This window comes from Thamnophis elegans, chromosome 2, assembly GCF_009769535.1.
Source record: "Thamnophis elegans isolate rThaEle1 chromosome 2, rThaEle1.pri, whole genome shotgun sequence".
NCBI lineage: Eukaryota > Metazoa > Chordata > Lepidosauria > Squamata > Colubridae > Thamnophis > Thamnophis elegans.
The window spans coordinates 108871660-108882719 of record NC_045542.1 but is presented as its reverse complement, the minus strand read 5'-3'; the positions used below and the strand labels follow the sequence as shown (position 1 = coordinate 108882719).

General features: G+C 37.3%; 1 protein-coding gene across 1 annotated transcript in view; it reads left to right on the top strand.

Annotated features, from left to right (window-relative positions):
• Positions 1-497: 497 nt before the first annotated feature.
• The window catches only part of VGLL4 (vestigial like family member 4), a 62423-nt gene continuing 51860 nt past the window's right edge, over positions 498-11060 (top strand). Inside the window, exon 1 of the mRNA XM_032210900.1 lies at positions 498-1092. Within this exon, the coding sequence (XP_032066791.1) occupies positions 1008-1092 (85 nt within the window). The 5' untranslated portion in view covers positions 498-1007. The remainder of the gene's footprint in view (positions 1093-11060) is intronic.

The window sequence follows — 11060 nt, the reverse complement described above, 5'->3', positions numbered from 1 at the left end:
GCTCTAAAGTACTCTTTTTGGAATTCACAACTTTTTAACCAGATATTTAAATATTACAGCAATTAATTAAAACATCACAGTATAGTAGTATTTTTTCTATGTGCATTGTTAACTGTGTGCATATGGAATTAAATAATGACAGTTGTACTACAGCCGGCTGAGTTTTATTTGTAAGTAAAACTCCCATCATTTTTGTTTAACAATGTGTTTGGATTGAGATTAGTTTGGAATTAGAAATAGATTAAGAATGCGAAAATGGGGAGGGAAAAAAAAGCAAAGGTGTTAGCTTCTATTTTCAGAAATGAATCCTCCCAATACATTGATTTAACTTTAACTTAGACTTTGTCAAAAGCAGCTTGGTGTTTGCTTTTTTTTCTCTCGTACTGTAGTGGCAGCTGTGCTTCCTGTAAGGGCAGAGGCTGACATGGCCCCTTCTGTGCCGTCTTCAACAGCTCCTCCTCCTTCTCCTCTGTCTTGCTTTCAAAACTCCCTGTGCATTTAGAGCCTGATCTTGTGCAGAAAATATCCCTGACATTTGAAGAGCTCCAGGGATTCCGTGAGCATGCTCAGTCCTGGCCGACTGCTAGAAAGAGGAAGCTAGTTTACATAGGAGTCATACCAAGCATAGCCTGCATGTCAGCGCAGTTAACTTGCAGCGGGCTGTGAGGAGAATTAGCATGTCTTTGTCCTAGGAAGCTGAGCTCTTCCAGGCCTTACCCTCCCCCAGCGCAATCTCAGTGGCGACGGTTGGCATAACCTACTCTCCACTTTCTGCCTCCAGATTTCGAGCTTCCGAAGGGGGATCTTATTTTTTTTTTGCCTCCTGCCCGCCTTTTTTTTTTTTTTACAACCACTCCATTTTAATATACTTTTGTTTTGATTAGTCGGAGGCTGGGCCTTGAGGCTGGTGGAGCTTGGGAAGGAGCCTGGAGCATTTATTTGCCTGTGTTCTCGCTGCTGTTGCGGGGTGAAAGCAAGCAAGCTGGTCTTCTTTGCTAGCCCACTAAATGCTATTTATGAAGATGGACCTGTTGAATTACCAGTACTTGGACAAGATGAACAACAATATTGGCATTCTCCGCCAGTATGAAGGTAACTTATGATGCCTGTTGCCTGTAGCTTTCTCCTCCTCCCCCCTTTCCTTTGTAAAACCTCTGTTAAGTTTCCTCTGACTTGGAACCTATGCCGTGGGGTGATTCCCCTTACACTCCCTACCATTGTTCCAGAAAGAAAGAAAAAATCATTTACAATATTCACTCTTTTCAATTAGAAAGATGGGGTCTTTTTTCTTTGAATTCTGTCTCAAAGTGGGCACAAGTTGCATCTTGCAAAGGCAGCAAATATCATTATAGATGAGATGTTTATTTAGTCGTGTTAGAAGACTTTGATTTTCTGTTTCTGTAGATTTCCTTTGCCAGGATGTGTTTTTTCATATACATGACTTCTACATGCTTCCTTTCTACATTAAGTACAGATGAGCGGCAACTATGGCTGAATGCTAGGGTGGCAAGTTGTTTTTGTCTCGTATCAGTTGCTAGTTTTAGGGCATAATAAAGTTTTTTTTTAATTACCCAGTTCCAGGGATTGAAAGGTGTCTGTATTACAGAATACAGAGTGTCCCTTTGTTTGACTTCTCATTTCCTGTACAGCTCTGAGAAAGCTCTGACATGGAGAACCGACTCCCCTCCCCTCCCCTGGTCCCACATCTCCTCCCTCACCGTTAAAAGCTGCACAGCTGCTGGAAACCAGGCATTCTGGTGATCTTCTAGCTGATTCTACCTCCCTCTCTTTTAATCCCCATATGTGTGCTTTGCTGATATGGATTTTTTTTCTCATCAACGTACAAACGCTACAGTGGCATTACCCAACCTCACCCCTATCCTGATTATAAGGGAATCAGAACTTTACTGCTTTTTAATAAATTCAGGTTTAGTTTGAAAAGGCTGTGGGAAGGGAAGGGAAGGAAAGGAAAGGATGATAGACATCAGTAGTTCTGGTTGGCAGTAGGGCTGTTTTTCTGTTGGCATATGTGCAAAGTACCAACAGACAGGCTGACACACAAACATTGCACAGATCTCTCAATCTCTCTTTTCCGGTTTTTCAGTTTGAAAGTTTTCCACTATTGTTTGGAGAGTGCTTTGTTTAATAGAGATCTGTGAAGAATTTGTTGAGGATAGCAAAGTATAAATCTGCTAAGAATAGGAAAAGAAAAACAAATGAGAAAGCTGGCAGTGAAATGCTGGCACTGGAAACATGTCAGCTGAAATAACAAGGCCTGCCTTTTCAATAAATTGGATACTCCTCAGAATGTATGTCTTCAATCGCCTGCTTTAAAGTAGCAAATATTAGAGATGACTGTGGGAGAAGAGGTTATCTTACCTTAGATGCTTTCAGAGAGTTCTTGTTAAAACCTTTCTCAGCCTGGTAGCTTTCAGATGTTCTAGAAATTCTGAAAGCTGGAGCCCCAGGACATCAGTTGAGGTACCAGGTTACAAAAGGTTAGGCCGTCCTTTACAGGTTTGCCAGCTTCCTTTTTTAATAAAAGTTGATGCCATGGCAAGACGTGCTAATCGTATTTCCCCTTTAAAGAGCCTATTGTTTGGGGGGGGGAGTGTTACTGCTCTGTAATACTTTTCCTCTTGATTAAAATAAAAAAATACAACTATGCTTAAACATTTAGAAAGTGTAAATAAAAACAAAATAAGTTTATAAAGCATCTGTGGGTGTGTACATTTTCTTCTGCTTTAAAGATAGCAATAGCACTTAGACTTATATACCACTTCATAGTGCTTTACAGCCCTCTCTAAGCAGTTTAAAGAGATAGCATATTGCCTCCAACAATCTGGGTCCCCATTTTACCAACCTTGGAAGGATGGAAGGCAGAGTCAACCTTGAGCCATTCAGATTCAAACTCCTGGAGTGAGCAACGGGTTAGCCTGCAGTACTGCTTTCTAACCACTGCGCCATCACAGCAGAATAGGGAAGAATCTTCCATGCTACTGTCATGTATGGTAAAGCCTTACAACTTACCCTACTGCAGTTGACAGTGTACACATGTACAGTCAAGATGAGTAAGGTCATGAGAAAAATGTAATAACTTTTAAACATTTTAAATTTCATTGTCTTAGTAAGACTAATTGACTCTCTTATTGGAGGAGAGAGAGTAATATGCACCTTTTTTCTTCCTTAGACAGATGTTCTCCCAACATGTTGGGCTGCAGTTCCATTAGCCATGCCTACGTACTGTTAGTTATGGGCCAGTGCATTTGGAGGGTATGAGCTGGGAAAGTTCCCTCCTAAGCTATTAAAGAATATGCTGTCCTTGTTTTTTAATTTAAGAATTATTTTTGAATGTACACATTTATTACAAGAGAGGATTATGATGAAAAATTAGAATTGCAAAATGTTTTGAAGGAAAAGTATCTCCTAAAGCAAAACCAAACATATATTTGAATATAAGCCTCTGACGCTGTTTAATATCTATTCTTCTCAATTTGAAAAAAATGTCTTTGAAAAGGAACATAATCTATGAGATTATTATTAAAACAAATGCTTCCAGAATAGGTCCTGGAACATTATGAGAGTTTCCAGAAGAAAGAATCATCTTTCTACTAGAAGAAAATGGAGTAATAGAGTAATGGAGAATTCTGGAACGCTTCAGATAACTTTAGTGTATGGGATTTTCCTTGTGGAAAATATAGTAATATACATAGAAAACACATGAGGACCATATAAGTGAAACTTACCCTTCTGGATAGTAGTCCTTTATGAACTTAGATTTTAAAGTTGCCTTTAACTGGGAGATAAGCAGCATATAAATTAAATAAATAATAATAAATTGCAAGTAAACTTTTCAAAGACTTCCAGGCAATCCATCTTCTTTCTTGCCTGCTGTCTATGCAATTGTTTGCTTGAATTAGGGATTTAGATATCTGAAAGAGCACTTTTATTGTAAAGCTACTGCAGTACTCCCACAAGTAATAGATTGTTTCTTGTTGGAAAGTATTCTCATGTCTTATCCCCACCTCCACTTAAGTGAATTTTATAAATATCAGTGCCATAGGAGGGGGAAAATAGTACTGCAGTATAAAAGTTGAATGTGGACCAGTGCCCTATTTCTTACTTCTCCCTGTGCCATTTTAAAAAATATTTACTCCTATATGTATTAGAGGAAGACTCGTCTTTTTTCCACTTCAAGGGCAAGACAAAGCTCAATAGGCTATATGCAGTGCTGGGGTTCCATTTTTTTAAAAAAACTACTGATTTGCTTGTGCGTGCTCATGTGCAATGCTTCTGCACTTGCCCAGAAGTGGGCAGGTGGGCAGAGCCTCCCACCGCCGCTACTGGTTTGCCTGATCCGGGTCAAACCAGGAGCAACCTTCCTCTAGCTATATGGCAGTTTTCTTTTTCGTTTTTCCAGTATTGCAATGCAGGCCCAGTCCTTGGTATTCAGCCGTATAGATAGCAGGGTTTCTTTAAAAAAAATATAGCCAAGCTGTTTTTTGCTGTGATTCCATGTTGTTATTGCAGGACCTCATAAATCCTTCACAGGATTAATAGATTGGCTATGATAATAGAGGGACAAGCAGATTAAAATGTAGTGGGAGACACAGTGAACTTTTGAGCACTCAAGATCATGTTAACAGTGGGTCTACAAATAGCACCAGATTTGAACCTTGCCAAGTCTTCTTTGATGACCTTCCCATGAACTTTGTATGGCAGTTGGATTGGTAGTGGCATGTGTTATAGAATGTAACTCCAAGAAAAGTGCTTAGTGTGGTTGTTGCCCCCTTCTTAATTTCCCCAGAATTTCTCAGGATCAGGAAGGTAGGGTTTTATTGGAAGTTAAAATGGCAGATGATATTGCTGCTTTGCCCTGTTCTTTGTTCTGTAATATAGGAGATACTTTTTAATTTAAAAAATTAACATTTAAAATTTAAAAGGCCAAGGTAGGCAGTAATGCAGCTGATATTTGTACTTTTGTGCCAGCTGCTGAAGCCAGGACTGCATAGTTCCAGTTACTGTTTTGTTTACTGCTATATAAGTCTACTGCTATTGTTTAACTTTATGAAGTTATGCCATACTACTTTGTAATGACAGAAATGCATACTATTGGCTTCATCTTTTTTTTAGGTATGAGTTCAAGCCAGATTCCAGTGAAAAACTTGTATAGCTGTGTTGGAAGAACTGTTACATTTATTACACGTATCATCTTTAAAATGAGATTTGTATTCATGGACTTTGTTGTGAGAATACTGGTTTTTTGGGAGAGCTCTACATTTCAGTAGTAATTTTGATGAATTCATTCCTACTGGTTTTATCCAATTATATGTAAAAGCTATAAAACATTTCAAATTTTCGTGCAGCCCGATAGAAAAAGATCTGTAGAAAGAAGTGGGAACTGGGCAAGGCAAGGGAGCATAATGCTATATTTATGCTCATTCATCTTAAATGGCACTTAAGGTGGAAAATAATGTGCTAGATTTTGAGGTTTCAAGGATCAATACTACAATACACTTATTGACTTTTATTTGATTTTCTTTTCTTTTTGCAAATAGAGCGGAATTGGAGGGATGGTATTGCTTTTTCATCAACTAATGGCATTTTCTACTTCTCTCACTGTACTTGAGCCCTTCCACCTGGGGCTTTGGCACTGCTGCTAGGTTGCTGCCTTATACCAGAATTCATACACTGTTATTGACTTAGGAGAACCATGTTCATATTCTTCTGGTTTGGCTGTGGCATAGCTTAAATTGCAACAATTCCGTTTTGGACCATTGTTATTCATTAGCAAGAATTCCTGCCAATCTGCGCCTTGTGGATTGGTGGCCATTTTGCTCCATTATATCCTTATAGCAGAATTCCAGGCATTTTACAGGAAGTCAGTCTTTATTTTTGTCTTCACCTTGAAGATTCATATTGGAACAATTTACAACATTTGTGTGATTGCAGTAACTTAAAATAAAATTTCACATCCATGAAATTTTAAAATACACCATAAAGCAAAATATGTGAAAAATAAATATTACAAGACATCTTTTCTATCTGTTACCGTATTCCTATAAGTGAGCATCTTCATAAGCATGTGCCATTAGACTGAACCATTCCTGTACTTATGTGGCCATGATGGAATCTGTCTTTCTTTATTCCAGTTATTTTTTTGTAGTACAATATTCTTGGAATATGACTTGAGCAAGAAATAAGAAATGGGATAAGTTGAGACAATTCCCTTTAGGCATGTTTTGAGGCCCCAAATAGTGTTATTTCTAGTACATTTTATATAGACAGAGTAGAAAACTGAATTTTATAACAAAAGAAATTAGATCCATATGTGAAGCTCACAACCACTACTTTTTCCCTCCATTTTTGCATGATAGCTCATATTACTTAGTTGCATATTACATAATTGCTTCGCTTACTTCCTGTAAGGATGAAGCATTAGTTGGCTGCAAACAATATTGGCAGAGCTATACAAATTAAACAGTTTTGTCTCTTTCTTCCAAGGCAGCCCAGCATACAGATATTTGAGAAGGAGGAGAAGCGTGAGATCTAATGTGCATTGAGCAGTTTGTTTAAAGGCTTGTGAATTGCTATCTTGCAAGTCTAATTTGTTAATAGAGTTTAGCTTCTTTGAATATAAATTGAATAATTTTAGGAGATGTTTGATGAACTTTACATTCAGGAATTGCCTTTGCAGGTTCAGATTTACATAGGAAAAAATAATGCCTCTCTTTTCATTGCTTTAGTGACTTAAATAGTGCTGTTGTTTTTAATGCCATAGAGGGAGTGGGAGGGAGGAAGAGACAGACAGACAGACAGACAGACAGACAGACAGACATGATTCACTCACTCTCTAATTGTTTTTCATATTTTAAAATGCAAAGTAATTTTGGACATTTAAAATGTTGATTTATTATGAAATTGTATCCTTTATCCTTGTGTGCCTATTATAAGAATTAACAGTTGTCATTGTTCTCTAGAATTGATTTTCAATTGATATATTTTATGTTACTATTCTAAGTATGTCTTTACATAGAAACTAAAAGTTGCAGTTGAATTTTTTTGGGTTTGATTTTTTTTTTAAGTTAGGTGTGTCATATACAGTGTACATGTACTTCCAGTTGTGCATAAAAGTTGCCTGTTGAAACTTTGGAATTCTTGTTTAGCGCACCCACATTGTTGGGATGAGAAAGATGTGTGGCTGTTTCTAAGTGAATGTAAGCATCCTGGCTTCTTGAATTAGATGCAAATAATTATAGCATGGAAGGAAATTCTTTCTTGGATGCTTAATCTGGCTAAATAATTTTAGATGTTCTATGCTAACATCTGGTGTGCATTGCTTCTGTTTAGTCCCCCCATCTCATCCCCAGCTTGCCTGTTGTGGCATCTTAGAAAGCTATCACAGTCATTCTGTGGTTGGGTTAAATCAAATCAAATGGAGCCAGCTAAAAGAATGCTGACATATGCATTTTTTACACTGAACACAGTAAAACCACAGGTCAGAGTTAAAAAGAATTTCTAACTGTTTGTGTCTAGACTCCAGGCTACAAAATTAAGAAAAATGTCATAGCATAAAATTGTACATGTTGCAAAAAGATAGAGATCAAAATTTGAAAAATGTGAAATGTATTTAACAAAAATGCCAATTAAGGTAAATTATACATGTCCCAGAATAATGTTGGAGGATCCAATCTGAGGCAGTCACCAGGACCAAAGGTTTATCATTCCAGGCTTTCAGGCTTGTGCTGGAGCCCATCATCAAGAAACCTCTCTCCCCCCCCCTGCCCACCCCCACCCACACACCTCCCTCCCCCCCCTCTCTCTCTAGAATATTCCAAAAACTTGAAAGAATAAATGTTTGGCTGATTCAGATTGGATCCTGAAAAAAATATAACATTTATATGATTCCTGAAAGTTGCAGAAATTTAGTGATTTTACCCCAAGCAGAATCACAGTCATAGAACTGGAAGGGACCATAGAAATCAGTGTAAGCTCATCCATGTAGAATGCAGTTGCAGGATCCCTGGCAGACTATTTACTGTGTGCTTAAATATCTATATTCAACCAATATTTTTGATATTATGGCTGGTTGCACAATCAGCCGGGTTTTAAGATTGGATTTAACATTTTTGTCTGACCATATAATTTAATATATGGATATATATAGGGATAGTGTAATAATATTAAAGACATTGTTGGAGGATGTAAACTGTTCCAAGTAAGGCTGTCTTTTGCAACATATTTTGTCAATGCTAATGATGTTCAAGTGGTGTTCCAGATATTTTGGAATTGCACCCAAGAAGCACTATTTGCTTTCTTAGGCCATAGTTGTTCTATTATTGTTTTACGGATCTTTATATTTTGTGACTTTCCTGAGTTCTCCCCACCCACTATTCCACTGTCTCTAAGTATCCATTATCCAGACTTTTTTTTCTTTGTTATTGACAGTTGTTAAGACTGGGTAGTTGTGTGTTTATCTGCTTGATTTCTAAAATCCAAGAGCATCTTAGTTTCTTACTTTTCTATTCCTTTGTCTGTTTTACAGTTCCACCAGTTCTTGCTTGTAGGCAAAGAAAAATTCTTGCAGTTGTTATTATTATGGTTCATTACACAGTCAGCTAGATGTTCAGACTGGATTTGGATTTTTTGTCTACCTATCAAATCCTTTCCAAGGATCTGGGATAGGCAGATCTGGATGCTTAATGGGAGTTACAGATATCACTTGCAGGATGGAAGCTGTTCCGAGTAAAGCCACTTTTGCAATTGACTGGTGGTGAACTTATCAATGCCCATGGTATTCAAGTGGCGCTCCCATTGTTTTGGATGATGATGGTGATAATTAGCAGCAGCAGCATAACAATGTGAAAGCACAGCTGCCAGTTTTTACTTGGTAGTGACCTTCATCTGCATCAAGCTCTTCCCAAGTACCCAGGATGTTATTATGTATCAGCGTAGAATATATGTGTGGATCCAAGCAGTGTAGCCTTTTATAAATAACAGATGGAAATTTTGTTAATGTGTAGGTTCTCTAAGTGCTGTTCAGATTCTTTTTGGCATGGCACCCAGTGTGCTGATAATCACTAAGACCACCACAGCTAGTTTGTGCCAGATGATGATTATTATACATTAACCTTTTTAATCTTCTTTAAAATTATTAGATTGCAGTTTTTAATTTTAAAACAGCAAGAGTAAATATGCACTATCATCCTCGGATGCATTGTGGATATTTTTATATTTTATTTATCAAATGTATATTTGATAAATTAAATTTATACATTTCATCCAAAGCAACCCTTAGTACCCTTTTTTGGTCATTGATATTCAAGTCCTTTTTCTTGTTTGATGAAGTCCTTTACAATGGTTTCGGCTTTGTTTATAAGTTAGTGTATAAAATATTTATTCTACTTTATATTTCCAAGCTACAACTTGGTGTGTATAATTAATGTTATAAAATGCGGTAATAGAAAAACAATGGTGATAGAAAAAACAGTGTAAAGACAGTCTAAATGAATTAAGAACTGTCATTAGCTATACAGTATATCCACAATAAATAGAAACATTCTTTGTTTTAGAAATGCTACCTAAAACAATCCTAATAAACATAGGATTTATGTTTTGGAAAACATAAATTGGAAGTTCCAAGCAAGACTGTTCTGATTTTTTGCTGCATTTATCCTTAAAACGATATTGGGTATTTCTAAATTAATTATTTTCCATTCACCATAGAAGATGTGGAGTAAAATAAAAGCCCATTTTAGGTTGTATAACTTACTTGATATTAAATCCCTGCTCAGTATAATTTATTGACGTGAAGCAAAATTTAGGAAAACCAAAGAACAGAGCCAGATCTATTTCCCATAATTCTAGATTTGAGCATGAGATTAAACCAGTTTCTATGCTATCAATTTCCTGCGGTGTCAAAAATCAGGTTGCCTTTTCTTATTCCAGCACAAACCCCGTGACACTGTTCTAATGTAGATACCGCAGCAAATTCCCCATAATCAATAACACTTGGCAGCCACAAATAAAAAGGCAAAAAATGGAACAGTCTCAGGCACAAGTTATTCTCTTCTTCTGCATGTATGACAAAATGAAATCATAATTATGGGAAAGGATATTGTAGTTCTTATGTCACATGCGAGAGAATGAAGCAAATGTCATTGTTTTTTTCAGACGGCATATTTTGTCTGACATAAAATAAATATGACTCATTTGCATCTGACTCAGTGGCCAAAACTGGGGCATCTTCTACCACTTTGCATTGCTGTGGCAATTTTCCGTGAAGTCGGATTATAAAATTGATAACCCAAGGCTGTAACAAACTTCCATTGTTCCCTTTCTGTTACCATCCATGAACTCAGTTTTCTCTGGCAGTAGTTGGGACTGAACAAAAACCAGTCCAAGGAACACGAACTCCTATTCATAAGATTCATTAAGAAAAAGATTTAAAGTGACACTCTTGATTTCTGTTCTATATTATGTTTAGGAGCTGGTGCTATTTCAAAGAGTAAATTGGTACTTCTTAATCCCCCAGAAGGTGTTAACATAAAAGATTTTGTGGCTAGGTGTCAATATCCCAACTTTTCTTAAAGACCACACAGGGAGTTCACAAGTCCTATTTAATTTCACAGTTTGGGGATCTAATATTACTCATATATGAGCTGGTGAACTTGTAAGCTGAAATAAATATACGCTGCAATCTATGTTTAAATCAATTCTGTTCATGCAATTTCACCTCCCTGCTCCTAATCGGCAGAAGTAGAAAAAATGAATGTTCAATAACATATTTTGGTGACCCAGGCATTAAAATTAACACCTGAAAATAGAATGTACTTTAAGTAACATTTCCCAGGTCCTGCTTATGTAGTTCCATCAAGAACGCTTAAGAAATTGCCATATAGCAGTGATGGCGAACCTTTTTTGGCTTTTGTGCCAAAAGTGGGGGAGCACAAGGGGGTCATGTGTGGGCTTGCCACACCCATAATGCTATGTGTGTGACCAACCTACCCTCCTTCACATGCGTGCACGCCCAGCACCCCCCCCCCCCCCGCTTTTAGTGT